Below are 24,219 nucleotides of genomic sequence, written 5' to 3'. Positions count from 1 at the left end.
AAACGGGGGGGGGGGGGAAATGGCGCCCGGGATTCGAATTGTATTGAGGATATTGGCATTCTCGAGTGGGACGGTGCGTAAAACACGTTGTTAACACGGCTAGGTCGACCCCCCCCGGGGCTTCAGGCACTCGGGATGTAAACACACCACCACCGCCAGTCCGCCACCACCCTCCCCACCCCCTGCGGTTCTCCTAGTCCCCCCCCCCGGCCCCCCACCCCACCCTAAAGTACACGTTCCCCACTTCCTGTATATAGAGCCCATTGTCTGCACCCAGTCCTAACACGTCCCCCTTTCCACCTCGCCTCTTCTTTCCCATCGCGCGCCGGAGCAGTTCCCCTTTCCTCGTTCCGTACTCTTCCTTAAACCCACTCTCGCTCTCTCTTACACACACACACACACACACACGCAAAACCCGCCTTTCCCCGACCTAAAACACCTGCGATACACACACATATACACACATACGCGCGCGCGCGGGACACACACGCACAGCAACGTGCGAGAGGTTCATCGTCTGGCGCTGGCTGCGGACCGCGGTCAGCTGGCCACCATCAAGGCAGCTGCGGCGGAGTTTTGCTCCCGGCCCGGTGTAGCTCCTGTGAGTGTGTGCGAGGCCCCCCTGACCAGCACCCTCTCCGACCTGCGGGCGGCGCTGGATGACCTGGAGAGCTACCATCAGGTGGGGGGCTGGGCATGTGTGGATGTGTGGATGTGTGGATGTGTGTTTTGCATCATACCCGGGTGCATGTGTTTCCCCGCCTTTTCCCCCGGCCCCAACACCCCTGGTGTGCGGTATTCCAACCCCTTTCCTCACTCCCCGCGCTCCCTCTCAATTACCCTGGGGCCCTCTCCCCCCCCCCCGCCGGTTTCCCTCCCGCCAGGGCACGTACCTGGGCTCGGGCTCTCTCCCCAGGAAGATCAAGGAACCCACCGCCTACTACTTGTGGACCAGTGCCACGGGGACGTACAAGGTGTGTGTGTGCATGTATGTATGTATGTATGTATGTATGTATGTATGTATGTATGTATGTATGTATGTATGTATGTATGTATGTATGTATGTATGTATGTATGTATGTATGTATGTATGTATGTATGTATGTATGTATGTATGTATGTATGTATGTATGTATGTATGTATGTGTGCGTATTTACGTAGATGCGTTTTAATGGTCTGAGCCGTGATGAGGGAAATGGCGGTGGTGTGTCTGCGTGCTGTGTGCTGCCAGGCCCCTATCCTCCTCCCCAATTTCACTCCCTGTTGCTCCAGCTGCTGCTGCTGCTGCTGCTGTTGTGCATTCCTCCCCCACCTCCTCCCCCACCCCAGGCGTACTTCGACACGCAACCGCCCACGTGGGTCAACGAGACGGCGGGTGTGTGGCAGTTGGGCAACCGCTTCATTGCGACTGCACGGGAGATCTTGTACTACGGGCTGAAGGCGGGAGGCCAGATAGCGTGAGTTCTGGGTAGCTGCGTGCGCATCTCTTTCTGTACATGTATGCATGTATGTATGCTGTATGCATGCATGTATGTACTATCGGGGTACTTCCTAACCAACTGCGCGCAGGGATCACCGTGCGTTCAAGTTCGTGATTGCCAACGGGCCCTGGGCTGTCTTCGCGGGCTACACGGCCGGTCTGGACTACCTGGTCAGCTACGCTTGGGGGGAGGTGGAGAAGGTGCAGCGAGGTGAGGAGACCGACCGACGGACCGGGGACGGGGGTGGGGGGTGGGGCCCCTCGGGGCGGAGTGAAGGGGGGAATGTGTGGGTCAGTAAGTACCCTCCACCCTCACTCTCACCGCTCCACACGCCCTTTCCTCCACCCTCTCACCCTCGTTGGTTGGGAGCACGTGTATTCGCTCCTCCTCCTCCTCCTCCTTCATGAAGGTGGGCTGTTTCCGCCCTCTGTTTGGAACCTTCTGTGCCCTTGATCCCAGCACACCTGGCGCCCCGACCTGGGGACTAACACACACGGGGCCCCCTTGGCTTTCTTTTCCTGATCTACCAGCCTTCAGCCTTTCTGCCATGATGATGCTTTCCTACTGGATTGTCCCCTTCAATTTAATTGGTGTTTAATTGGGATGTCTACTCTTTTTTCTTTGATCACGTCGAGCTCAGCTGAGGAAAAGTGTTTTGCGTCATTCGCCGTACAGTCTCATCACTTGGCATCATAAGACTTTTAAGAGGTGTCGCTAAGCTGTCTGCTGTACGACTTTCAGAAGGCAACAACAACAACAACAACAACCCTTTCAGTGCCCCAACAGAATTCGCAACAGAATCCATCCAACCGCCAACTCCCCGCTCTGCCGTTGCAGCTCTGATTATCATGCTTGCCGTGGAGGCGGCAGGCGTACAGCTCGCCTGCATTGTGTACGAGCTCGTCCTCCTCCGTACAGTCGAACAAGTCCGCAGCGGTGGCCTGCTCACCAGCCTGGCCATCCCGGGGCCTATGCTGCGAGTTCTAGCTAGCCGGCCCATCGTTGTCGTAGAGGTACGACATGTGAAGACCGTGTACGGCAATAATGTTAGTTTTATGGGGCTACGACGTACCTATGACAACCTCGGGTCGTACCTCCCAGGCCGTAACATTTATAGAGGAGCTGCTGGGTGAAATGCGGTATTGAGTTCAGGTTGTGAAACCAGATTGTCTCCCCGATGTTTTGTTGTGGCAATGGCGTGCGGCGGTTATGGTGGCGGTGGTGGTAGCGGGTTGGGGAGCCATGTCCTCATCCCCCACTTTCCCCTGGCCCTGCTTTTCCCGCGCTTTCCTGTCCACATGGTTGACATGACGGGCACCTTTGGAGGGGAGGGATTGCCGCATGGAGTGGCGCTCGGCTGTTGCCCGTGTCCGGCTGTGTTTTTTTCTTTCTGCCTGCCCTGTCTCCCCCTCGTTTCCCCGGTTGCTCTCTTTTCAAGGCGCTGGTTAAGTGTTAACCGTATTGTATGTCTGTAAGCACAACGGCACATGCGACCGCATGCTCCCAGCATGGCGCACGGTATTGCGCTCCCAGTGAATTGTACCATCGTACTGCCGTACTGCCCACAGGACAGTGACGATGAGGACGGCGAGGAAGACGACGCCGCGGCTGACGGGTGCGGAGGAAGGAGGCGGGCGCTCGTGCGTGTGTGTATGTGATTTTATGGTGCCTGTTTGTTTGTCTGTTTATTTTGTCTGTTTGTTTTGTCTGTTTGTTTGTCTATTTGTTTGTCTGTTTGTTTGTCTGTTTGTTTGTCAGTTTGTTTGTCTGTTTGTTAGTCTATTTGTTTGTGTGTGTACATGGTGGGGACGGGGCGGATTGAGCACCACTATCGCTACCACCACCACCACGACCACTACCAGCATTACTGTCACTATCACCTCAAATCCCCGGACGGTCCCCCATTTGGTTTTTGAATGCTCATCACCCCACCAGGGGCGGAGGCGGCGGAGGCGGTACAGGCGCCGGCGGCAACGCTGGCGGAGGCGGTCGCGATGATAGCGAAGACGAATTTGACGACGACGGCGGCGGCGGATCCCACTTTCCCTCCTCCATCACCGCCACCGCCACCCCCGGCAACAATAACGGCATTGGAATACGCGATCCCGGTAACGCCACGCGGCGCTACCGTCGAAGGTCCATGGACATGGCCGTACCGCCCCCTGGTGCCGTACTCCTTGGCGGCGCCATGCCGTACGACTACTCGAACGCTACCCACCACCTCTCAAATCAGGATGTCGACCCCTCTCTGCGCTTTGGCCCCTCGGGCGTCGTACTGCCATCGTCCGAAACACACCGTCCGGACAGCGGGATTTCAGCAGGGTTTGGACCCACCATCACCAACGGGCGTAGTGGTGGCGACGGGATGCCAACCGGGGGCCGGCGGGGCTTCTCCGCTGGCGGCGGCGGCAGCAGTACAGGTGTCGTACGCAGCTCCAGGGGAGGTCGGCTTCACGTGAATGGCAAGGAGTTGGTTCCTAGCTACCGAAACACGATAAAGTTCATGGTGTGTTGGGTCGGGTGGAGGAGTGACGGGATGAAGGAGGGGGGGTGATGGTGAATGAGCTGTGCCTTGTGGGGAGCTGTGGAGTGGCCGGGCCGGGTGGTTGCCTTGTTCCCTGTCTTCCCTTGCTCTTCCTTCCTTCCCTGAATGAATCGGCCTTTGATTCTGTTTCTGTTTTCCGTTTCTGTTAAACCCTTGGGGATTATCCCGCCCCTACCCCACCGCGCAAATCCCTGACTCCTGTCCATCCTCTCCCCCCCATCGCGACACATACAGACGTACACACGCACACGCAATCTTGTACCACCCTCACCATTTTCAGCTCGCAGCTCAGACGATCAAAACTCCAATGCGGCTATTTAAAACACGCGCTTCCTGACACACAAACGCGCACACGCACGTACACACGTGTGGGGTTTCCGGGTTTCCTCTTTCTTAGTGGATCCCCCTCCCCCCCGAGAGCCGGATCAGGCCGGGGAGGGAGAGGGGAGTCTTGTTGTGTGTTTCAGAGGCTCAGTGCGCAAACTCGCGTGACGTAGCCTTGACTCGTGAGAGCGTGCGACGCCTCTCACCCCCGGGGGGGAGAGCGGAGCTAACGGACCTGCGGCTCTCGGCTGCTTAGGAGAGGGCATATAGGCCCCTCACGCCCCTCTCCCGTCCGCGCGAGAGAGCTTAGGCGGTCTTTGCGTTGGGACTGGGCAGCAGTCCCTGGCCAGTGTTAGGCCCGGTCAGATGCATGTAACCTACACCCCTACACACACACACGCATGCACACGTTTCCCTTGCCCCCAGATCCCCCTGTTGCTGTGGGAGGTGGCGCTGATCGCCCTCGGCGCTGTGAGCTTCATTCAGCTGAACGGCATGCAGGGCCCTCTTGCCTCTCTCAATATGGCCTCACATGTCATATATCGATACACACGAGTACGGTGAGGCTGGCTGTGTACGTGTGTGAATGTGAATGTATGTATGTATGTGAGGGAAGGGTGGAGCGGGGAGGGTGGTAGGTGCATTACCACCGTCACCGCTTGGATTGGGTTTTCAGCGACACTGCCACCTGCAGAACGTGAATTCGCTCACGTGCTGATACATAAACTTGTTTACCTGCGCTTACCTGCTTGTCTGTCCGTCTGTCTGTCGGTCTGTTTGCATCACCATCCGCTTCTTACGGAGGTGGTCCTCGTCTCATTTTTTTGCCTCTTTACTCCCCCCTTCTCCAACATTGTTTTCCCGCGCCTTTCTCCCATCCCGCTCTTCCTCCCCCTTCCCAAAACACACGCACACACACTCTCACACACTCACACACACACATATACACACACACACACACACACACACACACACACACACACACACACACACACGCGCGCGCGCGCGCACAGGATGACGGCGTTCCTGCTGGTCACCAGCGGCCCCGGAACCAGCCAAATGGCTTTCTACCGGAATGTACTGCAAACGGAGCTGGTAAACCTGCAGAGCGAGTACGACACGCTGATGTACGGCGGCCTGTCAATAACGCAGGTGGGCGAGGGCTGAGGGGGAGGACTCATGAACGGGGGCCGGGAGGGCAAGGATGACCGGACAGCGGAGGCAGGAAGGCGGGAGAAACTGAGCGACAGCGGAGGACGAGCCGCACGACGCGATGGCGACGCATATATACATAGGGGGTTGGGGTGGGGTGGAGTGGGGTGGAGGTGTTCTGCTCCACCTGGTGTGCCTTCGTTTCCTGTTATGCAGCCCATCCCCATCCCCATCCCCATCCCCATCCCCATCCCCATCCCCATCCCCATCCCCATCCCCATCCCCATCCCCATCCCCATCCCCATCCCCATCCCCATCCCCATCCCCATCCCCATCCCCATCCCCATCCCCATGTCAAACTTCTTACAGGCCGGCAGTGTGTTTCAGAAGGCCGTCCCCGCCTCCACCTTCGAGAGCTCCTCCTTCGCGGGAAACTTCTTCACCGAGGAGAGGTGCTTTCGTTGGGACCAGAGCAAGTGCTACACACCGGACAGCCCCTACTACGAGGTGAGGCGGCAAAAGAGGGGGCAGGGGGAGGGGGAGGGGGCCGCCGCCCGGGGTGTCAAGTGCGTGTACGTGTGCCCGTGGGTATGGGCATGTATTTGTGTGTTCCATTTTTTGTTGTGTATATGTGCGTGCATGTACGCGTTCCCGTGTGTGTATTTGCGTGTGAGCTAACCGTACTGAGAAGCGGGGCGGTGGGTTGGATCCGCTTTATTACATCTATCCATACATGCATACATGCATACATGCATACATATATACATACATACATACATGTATACACAAAACGGGCACTCCTTCCATCCCATCGTCATCTTGCTATTAGTGCGATGTGTGAAACAGGGGGGTGTATCTTCGCCCGTGGCAGCTACCCTGCGAAACCCTGCCTTCCCCGGTATTTCGGGGCACCCTCATCCAGTCACCCTGGTCAACTTCTCAGTGGATCGCTCAGGTTCCGCACCCACCACCAGCATCCAACGGAATCTGCCGGATCGACAGCGGCCCAACTCCGTTCCTGGTCGGCTCGCGATGTTTTGCGTGTCACAGCACGAGATCGACGGCCACTGATCGGGGTCCGGAATGCGCCTTCTCTCCCCCAGCGCCTTCTCTCCTGCAGCCTGTAAGAGCACAGACGTTGAACCCCCCCCTTTCATGAACGTAAACACCGCCGTCCCGCCTTCATGGCTTCCCATGTTTTCCCCCCCACTCTCCAACCGCTAACCGCTAACCGCCCAACTACCTCGCCAGGTGACCCATCACGGTCTGGATGTGATGCTGAGACGTATCATCTCCGAAATGACGTTGCTCGCGTCCGACGATGACTTGGATACCGTGTATAACAGCACGCGTTACAATACCATGTGAGTACGACGGAGGGAACGTGTATGTGTGTGTATGGATGCACGCGTGCGCATGTACGTCTGTATACGCGTCTGTACGTACAAAAGTGCATTTTATTTATGGCATGCGCCTGCCGGTTTCTTTTGCGTGTCTCTGTCGTACTCGGAAATAATCTTCAGCCCCTCTTTTTCGAGATTGTCGTACGTGTCGTACGTACCGTGCCATAAGTGTCGTAAGCGCCGTACTGGTGATTTCCTGCCGCATGTGCAGGTACATGATCGGCACCAAGGACTTGTACGAGGGTCTCCAAAGCAGCGCGCAGCTGTTTGTGGATTTTTCCATTTCCCGCTACAACTCGATCAAAGTGCTGCAAACGATTTTGCTCGCCATCACTGTCGTATTCTTCCTGTCGTACGCGCTGCTGCTACTGCGCCCGTACACTGCCTCTGTCGAGCGCGAGGCGATGCGGCTAGCAGGGCTGCTAAGCCACGTGCCCGCTGAGATGGACGTTACGTCACACGTACGGCAAGTACTGCGTGCTCATTTACGACATGTACTGCAACGCAAGTCCCGACGTGCGACGGCGGGGTTCGGGGCCCGAGGGTTGGAGGCGGGTGGGGTGGGGTATTTGGGGCCGAATTCCCGGGTGCTGCCGTTGGATCCGAGTGGTGGTGGTGGTGGTGGAGACGGTGTCAGGCGGCCCGGGAGTGGGTCGTCGTTCTTGATGGCGACCGGCAAGGTGTGAGTGAGTGAGGGAGCGAAGGAGGGGGGGAGGAGGGGGAGAGGTGTAGTGCGTATTCGTCGGTTGTGTGACCATCCCGTCACTCCCAAAATATTTTTCATTCATAGCCTTTTCATTTCCCTTACAACAGCACACAACGGCTTACGGCAATAGCGGACAACGTGGACAGCGCTGTGCCTGTCATAAGCCCCGCGGCCCGCGTACCCCACAACACACTGTACGATGTAGGGAGTGAGGATGTTGCCACGGCCAGGGCCTCCAGGCATCTAGCCGTGGCTGTACATTTATACATTTATTATGTACAAACACACGTACGCGCACATGTGTTCGTATATGTGCGTGTCACATCAGGGCCTGGCAGGGCCTGATGCACGGATGGACCTTTCAGCTGGGGGCCCTGCCGGAGTTGTTCGGGAAGAAGCTGGGGGCCCCTGACCCCACGAGCGACTGGACTGGAAAACCGCCGGAGGGAGCACCAGGCTCCGAAACCAAAGAGGGGGGATAAGAGAGGGGGCCGGGATGGAGGAAGAATTTATGTGTCTGTGTGTGTGTATGTGTGGGAGGAGGAGGGGGGAAACATTTGAACACGGAGAGATTGGCGTCCGATTGCGATTGTTGCTACCATTGCTGCTGCTGTTGTGAACACAATTACATATATTACATATATTGCATATATATGTGTATATGTATTTAAGTATTTATGTATGTACGTGTGTGTCGATGCCCGTACCTTAACTTTCTGTGCCCGTCGTTGTTCTGATCTGAGAGCGGACTACGGCCTCTGGGGGCTGGAAGAGGAAAGAAAGGAAGGAGGAAAGTTTCCGGAATGCTCGGGAACAGCGGTAATAACGGGATGGATCCTTAAGTTGCTGCTTTTGCTTCGTCACTGCTACTGTTGCTGCTTCTGTTGCTACCACTGTTGCTGATGCTTGCTGCTGCTACTACTGCTGCTGCTACTACTGCTACTGCTACAGCTGCTACTACTGCTGGAGTTATGGTAGTAGTAAGCATAAGCATGTCGAATAATAGTTCTTAAGAGGATAACACTACCAATAATATAGAAAAATGCGATTGCCGTCGCCCCATTTATGATATTATTACTGCTTACTTCACAACTTTTTGTGATGGAGTAGCTGAAATTGCGAGGGTTTACCGTTGTGCGGGTTGACCGTTGGCGCCGTTGCTTGCTCCGTAACTCGTTATCATTCATATTCCTGATCTTGTTGCCGCGCCGTTGCTACTTCGGACCAATTGCCCGACTGGCTGGAAACTAACTTATGATGACGATGATGATGACGATGATGATGATGGCGGACTGACCGGTGAATTGGGTTTCTAGACCTCCTGGCGTCATGAGGTTCAGATGACTTTAATTTTAAGTAGGGGGGCGCACATTTGCGGGATGAAGATAGATAGATATATTAGTGTCACTGTACGGCGCCGTACGTTACCGTACGCAGCGAGGCACGCTTCGCCATGCCTGTACGTTCACCGCGCCCACCGGCCCACGCGCGCTGTGCTACCGATTCATTCATTCCTTATACGCGCTTTGGAGGATACGGTGTTTGGTTTTGCCAGCACTTCCAAAATGCAGAACTCCGCGCACATATACATACATACATACAAACATATTACACATTTCTGATACGCTTGAGGTCCCCTGGGGGGTCCGCTTCCTCCTCCCATCCTCCTGGGCTTGGGCCCTTTACCGAAGGTTTACATGAATCTGAGGATCAGTGAAGGTCATCGGGGTCCTGAGAGCTGCTTGATTGGTTGGTTGGTTGGTTGGTGCGGGCTTTGGATAAGACATGAATACCGGGAAAGGAAGGCAGTGATGGAACGATGTTTAGGTTTGGGCAATCCGAGGCTCTGAACACGATGATCATCCAGTAGTCACGCAGTCCGTCTGACTGTCTGTCAGTCTGCATATCTATCGGTCTGCCGGTCTGTCGTTCGTTCCCTCAAAATGATGCGCTTCAAGGCGCGGTGACCCTTTGTCGGCGTTGTGGTAGTTTACGGGACAAGCCGTAGGAATGGAGGTGATGGATGTGGTGGTGATCTGCTTGCTATCACAGTAGCGCGCATTTAGCCACTCGCCTCTGTTCTCTGATACCCTTTAATAGTCCTTTAATACATATGATATGATATGATATGATATGATATGATATGATATGATATGATATGATATGATATGATATGATATGATATGATATGATATGATATGATATGATATGATATGATATGATATGATATGATATGATATGATATGATATGATATGATATGATATGATATGATATGATATGATATGATATGATATGATATGATATGATATGATATGATATGATATGATGTAGTTGTTTTGTATAGGTCTGCGTTGTCCTTTCCCCCCCAGGTGCACACGGCCTTGCGTCGTTCATCAGCCATTAACGCCATTCGCTGATGAACCATAAGTACATTTCTTCACCCGCACAATATCAGAAACGATTACTGCTTAGCATTTGCCTGTATGGCTCAGCAGCAGGTTAACACACACCGTTGGGGCTCCCTGGCCAGTGTCAGCCCGAACGGTCAGAAGCTTCACACACCTACTCACTCACCTACTGCCTGCCGTTCCACTTGAACCTCCGTGAAGTTGGGAAGACCGTTTCCGGATCCAGACAACACGTTACACGACGATCACACTGCCCATCGTCGTGCAGAACTCACAAACATATGTCCTGACTGAGCTTGACCATGAGGCCGCGCAGTTTCACGTGCAGCGAGGCTCCCAGCCGCCAGCAGCCGACATGGCCCACCAGTCGCGCATGTACCACGTCCTCGGCGTCCTCGGAGTCCTGCTGTACGCTCTGGGTGGTCCAGGACCTCTGCTGCCGCTCCTCGCCATTCTGGGCTGATGTCCGCAAGCAGGCGCTGGATCGAACCGAGTGTGTGTGTGTGCGTGTGTGTGTAATCCCATCACCATCTCATCATCACATCCAACACGGAGGCAAAAAACGAATATCAAGAGCCAAGAACCGATGAACATCGTCCGGAGCAAAGACCATTGACAATGTTGAAACATGCAAATAGCCATCCAGTACAGATTGGCGAAGTCCAGGGAAGGTACCGAAAATGCTGCAGGTGAACGGCTTCAATTCAGTTCAGAAAGGCAATCAAGCGAACCGGATTGGAAAGGAGGGAAAGGGGAGAAGGGAGGAAGGGAAGCGAGGGGAGGGAGGAAGGCAGGAAGAAACAAAGAGAGGGAAGGGAAGGAAGGCAGGGAAGAGAGGGAACAAAGGGAGGGAAGGGAGAGAGCGACATGGATCTCGTCCCGGTCAGTGCGGTACCGGAAGTTCGGTCCAGACGCGGAAGTACGACTGGACGCCTCCTCTATCTGCGACTGTCATCAACCATCGTTATATCATGCCATCCTCCTTTTAGATTGGACATACACGCTAACACGTACATACATGTTCACATAATATGGTTAAGGCATTACTGGAAATGCGCGATAAATGCCCCCGAGAGATCCCGGGATTGTGACCTCTGGGTCGAGGATTTCCCGTTGATGGCAGGTATTGCACCCCTAGTAGATGGACGGTGTTGACCTGGGATAAAGTTAACCTGCGAGCCGACCAGGAATGGAGTTGGGCCGCTGTCGACCCGTTGGATGCTGGTGGTGGGTGCGGAACCTGAGCGATCCACTGAGAAGTTGACTAGGGTGACTAGATGGGGGTGGCCCGAAATACCGGGAAAGGCTGGGTTTCGCAGGGTAGCTGCATCGGGTGAAAATATACCCCCCTGTTTCATACATCATACACACAACATATTATACATGTGTGGACAAAATGCAAATGAGGACGACAGCGTACGTACATCACAATACGGCTTGTCAAATACCCAATATGCGCTGTACCAAGAAAGGGAACCTGCATTAATTCTCCCGGGTAGTCTTCACCCCAATTCCGTCTCCACCAACATCGCATTTGGTAAGATTGGAGTTCGAATCCCAGGGACGGTATCTAGCTTTGGCGGAAGATTTAGGTTCGGATTCCGCCGCTGGTTCCCCACCCGGGTGAAATAGATCGGCGTGTCGAAGGCTGAGATAAGCCACTGGGTCCCTCCGTTGAGACGCTGGGCGGCTGGCGTGGATGCCTGTTATGTCTGATCTGTACACTGCCACAGAGCAGTGGCGGAGGAATAATTCTGCATAGGGCGTGGACCAGGGTTTATACCAGATAGTGGTTGAATAACGAAACCCCGGGCGGCGGCAGAGTTCGCAAGGATAGGGTGGCGATTGGCACCGGTGTGAGTGCTTTGGTAGGTCGCGCAGCTGTAGAGCATGCGCTCTGTGAAACGGAGGTTGCTTGGCATCTGTACTGGTATATGAAACAGGCTAGACGATTCGAACAGGTGATGGCGCCTTGCATTGACAACGGTTATTATTTTGACCGATGACACATCCCATGCTTCGGGGGTCATTCCCGTTTAGGTGCGGTTAGTGCCCCTGGCCAGCGCCAGGCCCGGATCGATATGTAACAGATACACACAGACACACACACACACACATACACACAAACACACACACACACACACACAGCGAGAAAGAGATGCATTTATATACAAACACATGCAAGGTAAGCATGCCAGGACTTCGCAAAAAAAATGCACCCGCGAACACATTCGCACATGAGTAAATCACAGCACGTCCTGTAAGGGCGCGTGATGACGGATATAACTCCATGCCGTTCAGTGGCCAGCCGGAACCTATGAAGCAAAAGTAGCAGCAGCCTGAGTACCATCACCTTCACTCCCGACAACTTGGGCCCCGGGCCCAGCACTGCCGGCAACACAGGAACCCCGGGAAGCCCCTTCCCCCGGAGGTAGCTAACAAGAAGGTCGCTGGGAAATGCTAAGGTTCGCGCTGTTGATGCAAAATAATAAAAATATGTTATTATCGTTATTTCAATGGTCGTGAATTTGCATGCTTGCTTTTCCAAATTCAATTCACCAAACTCCCTTTTCATTCTCACAAAAAAAGCGGGGTCCCCCGAACCCTTTTTAACACTTACAAAAGGGCAATTGGACATTAAAACGACTCTCAGCATACACCGCGCCACCCGCAACTGTCAGCCGCTGGGTTGCCATTTGCGACACTCGTGCTGCGCTCCAATCCCCACGGCTCGCGTCTTACACCTTCCAGGTCTCCCATCCCACCCTGCGCTCTAAACCAGCGGTGCGTCCGGATTACTGTTGTGATAGATAAGACATGTCGCGTGTTTGGTTCGGTGTGCCAGTTGCCAGCTGGCGCAGGTGCTACCGCTGCTATTGGAGCTGCTACTGCCACAGCTACTGCTACTGCCGCTGCTGATTCGTCCTCAGTCGCACCTGCTATCGTAGCTGCTGCTGGCTGCCCTGCTGCAGCGGGGGATTTAGTGGCAAGAGGTGTACTGAGGGCCGGGAAGAAATTAACCTTAAGACCGGACTCCGCGGACGTCGGTCTGTCGGTGTGTCCGCTACCGAGGTCCCACGCACCGATACGTAATAGCCAGGTAGAACCCACCATCGCGCCACCCGCCACCACCCGCAGTCGCCAACGTGCACGCTGTAAATTAGCGCGTCTGCGAAGATTGCGCCTTGCCGTTGCCGCTGCTGCCGTACAGGAAGCCCTTCATCAGGTCCTTCAGCCGCCGGAAGCCGCCACTGCTGCGATCACTGTCTGCCCCGCCGCCGGCCTGGGGCTGTACGGCATCGGATGGCCTTGCCGCCGGCGCCAGTGCTCCCGGCCGTCGCTGGCGTACGAGCGAGCCGCCGCTGCCGCCGCCGCTGCCCGCATCGCTTACGCTGCTGCCACCGTTGCCGCTGTCACTGCTGCTGCCGCTGTCGCTGCCGCCGCTGTCACTGCTGCCGCCGCCGCTACCGCTGCCGCAGCCTCTGCCACTGCCGCCGCTGCCGCGCCCTTCCGGGTACCTGACGTCAGCCTCCAACTGTGGCGCTGCTGCGGCTGCGGAAACGGGTGCTTCATCCGTCGCAACCATTGCCGTATCCGGACCTATCCACAGCAGCCCCAACTCTGCTATCGCTTCCAACAGCTGCGCACCGATGATGCCCTGCCCGAATCGCCCTGGCATCCCCGCCTCCATCAAGTTCCCAAGACTCCGGACCTGACCCCGATCCGGACGGTGGTGGTGCTGCTGCTGGTTGTCTAACGGCGGCGGCAGCACCTGCTGATGGTAGTGGTAGGGCTGACGGTGGCACACCTGCTGCTCCCAAGAACTGCTCCAAGCTCTCGTATCAGTAAAGCCGCGTTCCGCCGCAAGCGCCGCCGGCTGTAGCCGCTGCCCTGCGTGGCTACGGCCGCCGGCGCTCTCGTTGCCATCCCCGGCGCCGAGGCCGCTGTTAGCGTTGACGCCGCTGCCGACTGCTGCAGCTGCTGCTGCTGCGGCGGCGGCGGCGGCAGCGGCGGCAACATCCCTTTGCACCAGTTCTACGGCCAGTGTGTTGAGTCGGTCGTTTCCGCATCTCGCCGCCAGTTGTGCTGGTGTGGGCCCGCCACACGCGCCGCGAAGGAGAAACCAGCGCTGGGCCCCGCCGCGAATCCGCTCCAGCAGCACCGCCCCTACATCGTACCCTCCAGGAAGGGTGGCGGCCACATGGAGGGGTGACAGCCCCGAGGGCCCTATGAAGGGAGGGAGGGGGGAAACGGCAAGGCCCCCACGGGCGGATACCGGAGAATTGAGCTTGCACATTACAATACCGAGTGCACCGCAGATCCCACCACAAATAAAAACTGAAAACTAGCAACCCAGAAGAGGGTAAAACTGACCAAGGCAAGGAAAGCTGAAGGGTTCGGTTTCGGTGTCCGATTGCGACATTGATGGCGCAGTCTGCTGATGCTCCTGTCAGTTACGGACTGACTAGCTCAATGGCGAGAGATTGGAAAAGTCGAGGGGGAAAAAGTTGGGGAAGCTGAGTAAAATTAGGCAGCATACGCACAATATATCCACATATATGCACACGTAAGCAGATGTAAATATATTAATCTCAACAGTTGCCATGTTTAGATACATGTACGACGTACTCATATGGCACATGCCGTACATTCATGCATGATTGACATAACCTAGGCCGTACTGCACGTCGTACCCAGCCGCAGGGCGTGCAAAGCCGCCCAACTGCCGTCAGTATCGCGATTGAGCAGCTCCTCCACCATGGGACCCGAGCGAGACTGTACGGCGCACAGCAGCAGGCCCGCGCCGTTGTACAGCGCGTGGTCATGAATGCTGTCTGGCGACATTCCTTGCACTTGGAGGAGGCGCCAAAGCAGCGAAGCCGTGTGAACGAGGCCCCTGCACCACAACACCAACCCAACCGGCCGGCCACAAACGTCGCTGTCACAGCTACCACACAGCCATTACAGCGTTAGGTTCAGCAATACGCACAAGACTCACAAGGCCCCAAAAGGGGTTTAGGCGGATGAAGAAGACATAAATACAGACGCACCCACGGGTACTTTCCTTCCCTACGCCCATTCCCCTCCCCCCCCTTTCCCCTCCGAGCGCCTTCTTCCGCCGGGTCCTTTTCCCGGAGGCGGGTTATCGAATCCCCGGAGGATTCAAGTGCATTAATCGGTTCAAAGGGCCTGGAGTGTGCGGTTAGTTTCAATGCAACGAGACGGGCGACTGGTGGCAGAACGGCGGAAGATGAACGGCCGCGCTTTCGCGCTCTAATGCTCTCGTCAACAGGACCCGGCTGCAGACCGTCGTTTCCGCTGAAGGAGAGGAAGCTGTTTTCCGCAAGTGACATGTAGTCATTATCGGTTAGGTTTCCGTTTAATTACTACAGTTCGTTAGGTGCTTACCGTACGACACAGAACGATAGCAACCGACAGGCCTTGAACGACAGCCTCAGCTCCAACTTGGCATCCGCGTCCCGCAACGCTGCCAATGCCCTGGCTGTGGCGGCCGATCCGCCGTTGCGGTCCTCCTCATCGCTGTTCTCTCCAGCACCGCTGCCCAGACGGCAGCCACCATCGCCGCCGCCGGCAGCGCCAACGCCCTCCCCCACGCTCCGCGACCCGCCGGCAGTCATATCGCTACCGTACGACACGGCCCAGCTGCCGTCGGGCGTCGCCGACACTGACCCATGGGATACGCCGTACAACGGCGACTGCACCTGTTTGCCACTGTCGCCACCAGCAAGGTTGTAGGTCTCCACAGATGCTCCTGCCGCCGCCGTTGGCGCCCTGTCCATGGGGCCCCGCCTGCGGGGCACCATCAGTGCGGCGGCTCCAATGGCTAGGGGTGCATGAACCGCAGCAGCTTGCAACACTCTGTTCGGCTGTAGAGCAGCGGTACCAGCAGTAAAAGCATGGTTCTCGATGGGTTGAGGGCCCGCAGCTTCGGCGCGGAAGCCCGGCAACGCCGCCACCGTGTCGGCACAGCCAACGCCAGGTGTCCTGCCGGCCACGACTGCGCCATCGCTGACCCCCTGGTGTCCATTTAGGAGGGGGTTTTCAGCACATGGTGTGTGGGTTTCCAGAAGAAAGGGAGCGGACAGGCGACGAGTCAGCAAGCCGGTATGACGGCAGGTTGTATGGCGGGGTATGTACGGCACTTGTCGAATTGGAAAGACTTGAACTTAATAGGACGGCAGGTTGAGAGGGCGGGAACACGCAAGCGCGGGAATGGAGCTAGGAAGGGTAGAGTTGGGACGAGGTATGACGGGTACGAAGCAGCGGTCGGTGTGACGAGCGTGTGTTTCCGCTGTTAGTTCTCTCAATCCTTTCCCCTCTCCCTCTCCCTCTCCCTCTCCCTCTCCCTCTCCCTCTCCCTCTCCCTCTCCCTCTCCCTCTCCCTCTCCGAGAACTAAACTGACTCAAACAACCTCACTCGTTCGAGCACCTTCAGAATTCCTCACAGCCCCTAAAATCCTTCAACACTCTTCAGTCCCCGAAGCCCCAGTTTGCGTATCGCAGCAACCCACCATCGCCGTAGGGGTCGGGCTATCGGCCACGCCGCTGCCCCACACTTCCCCTGAGCACGACCCCGACACAGGGGAAAAAGGAGCAGACGGGGGGTCCCCTTCGCTCTCCTTCAGAGGCTTCCAGCCCACCCAGTCAAGGACCTGACCGAGATCAACCAGGAAGTCCCGCAGCCTGGAAAGGAAAGAATAGTGGAAAAATGGTCCAGTGGGTCTTTTGATGTGGGAGTCGTTGGCATTACGGATTCCCGGCATCAGGACTTTGGGGCCATGAACTGAAGAGGTGACAAAGACAGCTGAGAGGTGAAGGCCAAAGCCAATTATGATAGATAGACAATACGTAGAAAAGAATAAGGCCAAGCAGGCCGTGCGCGGTCAACTAGGGTTTTGAGTCAGCGATGTACGATGATACGGACCCCTCAAGCTTTCGGAAGCCCCGTAAGGGCTGTCGCACGATGCCATACCCACCAGCCCGGTGTGCTGCCGTACATAGATCCCGCACTCCTTAATTGCGCTGTCTCGGCCTCCGCTTCGTTTGCGGCCACCGCCACTTCCTGCGCCATCGCGTTGAGCTCCCCCACTACCTCAGGCTCCGGAACCACCACCAACGGCCACCAACCGCCTAGCAGCCGGCCCCGCCGCGGCTCCAGAATTAACATGCCGCCCTGCCGTACAGGCTGGACGAGCACGGCGATGCGCGAGACATGCTCCGCCGCTGCCGTGGCAGTCCGGGCCGTCGTCGGCGTCGTCGTCAGCAGCTTGCGGGTTGTGATCTGCAAGTTTTGACCACTCATCCGGCCTAGGATGTCCACGTCATCGTCTGACAGGCCTTTGCCGTACAGAGTGAATGTAAGGGCCGTTGCTGACGTGTGTATGTGGGGATACAGGAATGGGGTTGGCCGGGGTTGGTCAGGGTCAGGGAGGCGGGCAAAGGGGAATGCTCCAGGGGAAGTCAGATGGCGTTTGGCGGCCCCCTGACCAACGGGAACCCTCCCCCCCCGGGGAGAGAGCTACGTAATCGGTGGAGGGGGTGTCATGTGTGAGCGATGACTCCGTATGATTAGTAACAAGGTCGTGCAAGGGAGGGCGAAGGGTCTAAGCAGCTAAGGAGCGGAAAAACGGTATCAGGGAAGAGTTTCCAACGCCTTTAGCAGCGTGCACGGCGTCTTTAGCTCTTTGGAATTTCCCAAGCCACGTACGGCAAGGTACGGCGACTGGCAGGCGAGAAATCGGGCCGCATGGAGGGAGCCCATGGTTATGCTGAGCAGGTTTATGCGGTCGTTTTACTCCTACAAGATGTACATGTGTGGACATATGCTATGTACGGTACCATATGGTAGACACACCGAGTGGTGATACAGTTAACAAGGCCCGGCACGTGGCAAGGACAGCTGTCATGGCCTGTGCATATGTTCACGTTTCAAAGGACTGGGCCGCGAATAGGAACTGGCCAGCATGGCGCCAAGGAGCATATTCACCAATAGAAAGTAGATCAGCGGAGCAGCACGGGCTTCTGTTATTGTGAAGTGGATGACTGCGCGAAGAATGTGCGTCTGCATGTGTGCGCGCGTGCGTGCGTGTGTAAGTGTGTATATCTGTGTTTGTATGTATGTCAAACCCACACATTATATGTGTGTCAAACCCACTCCTGCCCCCACCACGGACCCAACCAAACCCCGTCCCTCACCGCTCCGAACCGCAACCAGTGAGCTGTCTAAGATGACGGGCTGGGAGGACTGCCGCTTAGAGTCCAGGGGTGGTACGGGGGCAGCTGTGGCGGGGGCTTGTACGGCAGATGGGCCCCTGGGCCCACCCTTCATTCCCGCTGCAATCACCGCCGCCGCCAAATCCGTTGTACCGCTCCGTGCGGCTTCTTTGCCCATCGCCGCTGTTGTCGTCATCATCGCCGCGGTCTCCGAGGACCCGGCAGGGCCGACGGCGGCGGAGGCGTGCGTTACCACGCTGGCGCTGCCGTCAGCTACGGCGAATGCCTCCGCCGCCTCCTCCCATGTGCGGATGCGCACCCCACCCCCCGGGCTCCCGGGGGTCGCGCTGAGGACAAGGTTGCACACCTCCAGAACCACTTCATTGTCTGTACGGAAATGCACGACAACGTACATGTACACATGTCCGAGGCTGCACTCGTGAAAATGCGGTACGAATACAAAGATATACAACCCTATTGAAGTACGAATACGAACAAAGTGAAGCACACGGAGTTGTTTATGTTTGGATGTGGGAATGCACCATTGGCTGAGGCAGGCTAGGCGCAGCGCGAGTACTTGAGCAGGGTAGTGGTTGTTGGGGCCGGCATGTGTTCGGGAGTGGATGGACCCACCAGCACCATCCGGGGCCACCACCACCCACCCGCCGCCAATTTATGGGTGATGACCCTTTTAAGAGCTGTCCACGCATCCTCGGCTCGCCCCTCGGCCAGCAACGCCGCCGCAAGCTCGTGGGCGGAGCGCACATGCACCACATCCACCAGCAGCTCCAAGCAGCCTGGGGAACCAGGTGTGTGTGTGTGTGTGTGTGTGTGTGTTTGCGTGTGTGGTGGGAGAGTTTGGGGGGGTTGGGGGGGGGCGGGAGTCAACATACAAGAAGCAAGGAGGTAAACTGTCAACGTTCAAAGCGCCAGTGCCTTGCTCAAAAGCAGCAGACGGTGGTAGGGTGGTCGAGCTGGGGGACGGGAGCTACGGAACCAGGCAAATCGGCCCAGGCACGCTGGCGAGATGTCACCCTCCTAACCCGCCTTTACGATAGGACAGGCGAGTTGGAAGCGTTAGAAGGGAGAGACAGGGGAGACAGAGGACGATACACCAAGAAGGGCAAGAGGCAAGACGAACCAGGTACCGAAATAGCATCGTCTTTACCCGAATGCTTTACGCTTACATGCACGCACACACGTACACACACATTTGCTGTACGCAGCGATGCACATAGGTACGTATACAGTACGAACAGCCATTTGCTAATGCATACGGCCGCTTATGTACGTGTACGTCCGTGCGCGTCCCGTACATGGCTCCTGTACCTGGTCTCATGCACGCTTGCAGCACCTCCGCAGCTGATCTGTTCGAAACCCAGCGCTGGAGGTTTGCACCCAAGTTGGGCGGCAGCTCGTCCGGCAAGCAGTTCATCATCTTCAAAGTCACACGAGTCATGTGGTCACGGGCAATGTAGGGTGGCCCGCCGCCGCTGCCGCCGCTGCCGCCGCTGCCACCGCCACCGGCATTCCTGTCTCCGAACAATTGCAGGCCAGGATGAGCTTGATCGGGGCCGCTGCCTGCTGCAAGTGCAGCTGCAGATGGACCTCCCCAGCTTTCTATCGACTGCAGTTGGTGGGCAAGTTGCTGCTGCTGCTGCTGGGCTTGCTGAACGGTGTTGGCAGTGTTTGTTGTCCGGTTTAGACGAACCTGCGAGCCGCTCTCCAGCGCCGCTGCCACCGCCGCCCACTCCACATCGTCCGCCATCGCATGGCCCTTCGCCATCATGTCCGTGCCGTACGTCCCCGCCAGCCCAACTGTAGCTGTACCTGTCATAGTAGTAGCGCCCCTGGGCCCAGCCTCGCCGGGAAATGCAATACCACCCGGCATCATCGCTGTCGCCGCCGCCTCCGGCGGCACCGCTACCGCAAGCTCGCCCACCGTCATGGCACCTCCACCGCGGCCCCCACCACAGGAGGATTGCAGCGCAGCCATTCCACATTTATCAATTGCCGTAAATGCCGTGCTCGCCAACTCCTCTAGAAGACCTTGCAGCTCCCCCTCGCTTGCCAATGTCGTACACTCGGGACGAGTGGTGGCCGCATGCAGGAGTCCGCCCGCAGCGCCGCCGGTTTGCATTTGCCGTCGAAGGGTGTTGATGTCCGGCTGACCTTGCTGGCTTTGCTTGCGGTCCTGATATTGGAGCTGCTTGGGGCCCGGCAGGTAATTCCCATCCCCGAGCCACCTCCCATAGCCTCCTCCTTCTCCTCCACTAAGACCCACCACGCTCTGGGAGGGCACACCTGCCCCCAGTTGGTGGTCCCGGTAGTGTGAACCGTAGAACTGGGTACCTGGGCGGCCGCTACCCAGGACGTTGCCACCTTCCACCCCGGCCCCGCCCCCGCCCCCGGAGCTCCCAACCAGGATTGGTGCCCCTCCCGGTACGGCACCCAGGCCACCCGCTCGCGCGCTCGTATCCGCGCCTCCGCCACCGCCGACACCAATGGCGGTAGTGGCGCCGGGCCCAAAGGTCAACCCGTGTGCAGCCCTGGCGTGCGTTGCGGCAGCGGCGCGGCCGCCGCCAGGTGCTCCAAGGAAACCTGCTGCTGCCGCCGCTGCCATTGCCGTGGAGACAGTGGAGCCGTGTTCCGCAGTTCGGGGCATGGCATCAGCCCCACCTTCCATGCCCATGCCCGTGGACCAGTACGACTGAGGTGGCTGGCCGAATCCTACGTGGGGACTACCCCGAGCCAGCCGCGCCATGGGCTCCAAGCTCGCCAGGATGGAGGAGGCCGAGGATGAAAGGAAACGCGGAGGACCGAATGGGGCTGCGGGCGCGGCGCCCGGCAGCAGCTGCTCTCCAAGGACCCGTGGGTCACTACTGGTCCCACCGCAATGTTGCGTCATGCCTACCCAGCTGGTGGACCTTCCCGAGGCTACCGGGAGCCAACTACCGCCATCACCCTTCCCATCGCCGTAACCACCCGGCTGTAGCCCCAGTTCGGAACGTAGCAGCTGTAGCTGCTGTTTCTGTGTGTCCTTTCGCTGCCGCACAGACTCCAACTGCTGTAGCAGCTGTTGCTGCTTGGCAAGCCGTTGATCCGCCCCTACGGATGCGCCCGTGGCTTTGGACGCGATTTGAGATCCTGTGGACCCCGCCGTGGCCGCTGCACCGGCGGCTGCGTCCACGTTGGTTGCGCCTCTTTCATTGGCGCTCCTTCCGCCGCTTTCCGTTGCCGCTGCCGCGCCCCCCGACCCATTGTGGTATCGTCCAACAGCTGACGGGAAAACGTCATGCTGTTGCTGTTGATGGTGGTGGTCGTAATTGTGTGGGTAGTGGTGGTTGTGATAGTGGTCGTGAGAGTAGGGGACTGCCAGGACCGGCATCGGGGCCATGAGGCCATGTCCGGCCGGCTGCTCCACCACCATCCCCTGCGCCGCCGCCGCACCCAGCACGCTGCCATCGCTTACGTTTCCGCAACCATCACCCACACCAACATCGGTAGCTGCAGCGGCGGCCTCATCCCGTTGGGACCAGACGTCGACGACGCCCTGACTGCTACGGGCCTTTGCCCCCCGGCTACAGCTGCCGATGCCGCCGTCACGGCCGCCGCTGACCGTCTCTCCAGCCGTCACTGTAGCCGCAGCCGCAGCGGCGGTGGCCCCGCGTCCTCCTCCGCCTCCTCCTCCTCCGGTTCCACCACCACTTCCGTTGCTGGTCAGCTCGCTGGATCGGCTATTCAGAGAAGTGCCGCCGCTGCCGCTGCCGCGTCCACCGCCACCGCGATTGGCATCCCGGCGCCTGGTCGCCGCCGTTGATGCATCCATGGCCACGGTATCCGTTCCCTCCGCCTTCATGTCCGCATCGGATTCTCGTACATCCGCATCCGCTGGATCCGGGCTTTCGGAGCCGCCGCTGCCGCCGGCCTTGCGCCTTCGAAGCTCCTTTGCCTTTCTGATTCTGTCCAGCTGGGCCCTGCAGGTTCGCTTTTTGCCCTCGAAGGCGGAAAGCTCGTGGAAGCGGCCGCATTGCTGACACAGGCGGGAGAGCACACCGTCGATGGAAATGGCGGGTGCTTTGAGGTGATCCTCGCATAGTTTAAAGCGCTACGAAAAGGGAGGTGGCGATAGAGACGGGGCAAGCGGTGCGGGAAGGGGAACAGAGAAACTGATCAGCGACGGTTAGGGAGGGCGGCAGAAGGGACAGAAGGAAGAGGGGGAGAAGAAGAAAGGAAGGAAAGGGGGGATGAAAATTGCGCGGTGCAGGGGTGGTTGTGTACATGTGGCTTTGGCGTGTTGGGCACCTAGGCCAGGGGCCTGGCTTGTGAGAAGGGGTGTGCGGGTAGCCAGCCAGCGATGGCCCAAGGCAAGATGAAACGGGTGAGAAGGCACTCCGCCGCTCCGCTATAGAGATGTCCAGTGCATGCGGCTAGAGTGCTGGTAGTGGGCGGCGAAGGAGTGTACGGGTGCCGTATGAGGATTCAGCAGTCAGTAACCTTGGGCTGTTCGTTAACCTTCGAGGCCCAACAAATATCCGTCATGCACCCCTTTTTTTGAACGGTATTTCTTTTTCCTGCTTTCCTTTTTTCCTCTTTGGCTGCGTCTGACATCCTGGCTCGTTTCCCTGCAGCTCCCCTGCCAAGATAATCCACGGCGATGGCCAGCCGACCTGCCGACACCACACACACCTGATAGTATAGTTTGCTGTTCTGCAAGCTGCGGTTACAGCCCTGAACCTGTGGCGTAGGCAGAGGGGAGAACGGGAGGAGGAAGGGAAGGAGTTATAGCCGAATGCTATAGAGGCAGGGAGCAAGGGTTCCCTTAATCCCCCTGCGGATTCTCGGCAAATGTATGTTTGAGCCGTCCTCTGAGTCACGAGCCCTGAGGCCCGCGGTGCTGTGTATATGAACGTAGGGAAGCTCTGGTGGCGTACTGAACCGGATGAAGTGAAATGAATGGCAAGGGATGTTGTTTAATGTACATTCCAACTGTACCCAGAAGGTATGGCGGAAGTCGTCGCGGCCATTAGCGCATTACCTGGCAAACCAGTCTCTGTGCCTTGGACAGCACACCGACGGGAGGCCGGCTCATCAACGCAGGAACATCCGCATCCAGGTATTCAGCGTATGGCGAGGCATCAACAGCTGTGCGTGAACGCGACCCTGCGGAAGAAGTGAAGCACGACAGAATTGTCGTAGGTGACTTCCAAGCCTATCGCACTATAGGATGACATAAATAAGTACAGTTTATTAAATTACATGCGATGCACAAAGAGTTTTCATCAGATATGCTGGAGAAAATGCCTTTAAACTCCCCTAGCTTACGTACCTTGTTGGGGATTTCGTGTCGCGGTCAGCGCCACCTGCTGACGAAGAATGATTCTTACATGAAGACATGAATAATGCAACGCCAAATCAGGCCCAGCTCGCCCGGTACCCGCTTACCCCATCCCAAGTATAGGCGTCAGGGTCCCATTCCGGATGAGTTGATGGCTCTGCATCATTTCTGAACATGTCCTCAATTTCCTGCTGCCAGCGGCCCTTTATCTAGCGGCCCTTTATTCGAGCTTCGCTGGCTTGTTCCCTGGTAGGTCCTATATTGATATAGCACATACATTACGTTGGGGTAGACCTTTTTAGCCCATAAGATACAGGGCGATAAGTACAGATACCTTTTATGGAAATGGGAGATATCACGCCCAAGACGGGCCCTGGACCTTCCTGTCGCGGAGTAAGGATATACACTCTTTTGTCAACGCCGAGAGATACCCGCTTCATTACAGGCAAATTTATAAACACAACTTGACCTAAGGAATCTATGCTGCGTCCGGTAAAAAAGATTACTACATTCTTTAATTCGGTCGCATAGCATTTCTCGTACTGTACTTCTGAGAGGCGTTATATGTCATGAAGCAAACGTTAGGCCAAGTCTACTGTAGAGATCGTTCCCTTACCGATGCGGT

General features: G+C 57.1%; 2 protein-coding genes across 2 annotated transcripts in view; one reads left to right on the top strand and one right to left on the bottom strand.

The window, feature by feature from the left end:
- VOLCADRAFT_93917 (uncharacterized protein) overlaps positions 1–10,484 on the top strand; it is a gene marked incomplete at both ends in the record, with an annotated part of 31,232 nt that extends 20,748 nt beyond the window's left edge. Inside the window, 13 exons of the mRNA XM_002953169.1 lie at positions 496–682; positions 885–974; positions 1,331–1,458; positions 1,571–1,692; positions 2,320–2,495; positions 3,051–3,097; positions 3,619–3,988; positions 4,778–4,911; positions 5,365–5,503; positions 5,873–6,010; positions 6,755–6,867; positions 7,118–7,586; positions 10,290–10,484. Of these exons, the coding sequence (XP_002953215.1) occupies positions 496–682; positions 885–974; positions 1,331–1,458; positions 1,571–1,692; positions 2,320–2,495; positions 3,051–3,097; positions 3,619–3,988; positions 4,778–4,911; positions 5,365–5,503; positions 5,873–6,010; positions 6,755–6,867; positions 7,118–7,586; positions 10,290–10,484 (2,308 nt within the window). The remainder of the gene's footprint in view (positions 1–495; positions 683–884; positions 975–1,330; positions 1,459–1,570; positions 1,693–2,319; positions 2,496–3,050; positions 3,098–3,618; positions 3,989–4,777; positions 4,912–5,364; positions 5,504–5,872; positions 6,011–6,754; positions 6,868–7,117; positions 7,587–10,289) is intronic.
- Positions 10,485–22,163: 11,679 nt separating this feature from the next.
- VOLCADRAFT_63348 (uncharacterized protein) lies at positions 22,164–22,996 on the bottom strand (the record flags this gene model as incomplete). Its single annotated transcript, XM_002953095.1, has 2 exons — positions 22,164–22,364; positions 22,946–22,996. Coding segments are annotated over 2 exons (252 nt in total), but the record flags the coding sequence as incomplete, so codon positions are not given.
- Positions 22,997–24,219: the final 1,223 nt, after the last annotated feature.

This window comes from Volvox carteri (genome assembly GCF_000143455.1).
Source record: "Volvox carteri f. nagariensis unplaced genomic scaffold VOLCAscaffold_34, whole genome shotgun sequence".
NCBI classification, from domain to species: domain Eukaryota; kingdom Viridiplantae; phylum Chlorophyta; class Chlorophyceae; order Chlamydomonadales; family Volvocaceae; genus Volvox; species Volvox carteri.
Note: the sequence above shows the minus strand (reverse complement) of the source record. Positions and strands in the feature narration are given on the sequence as shown.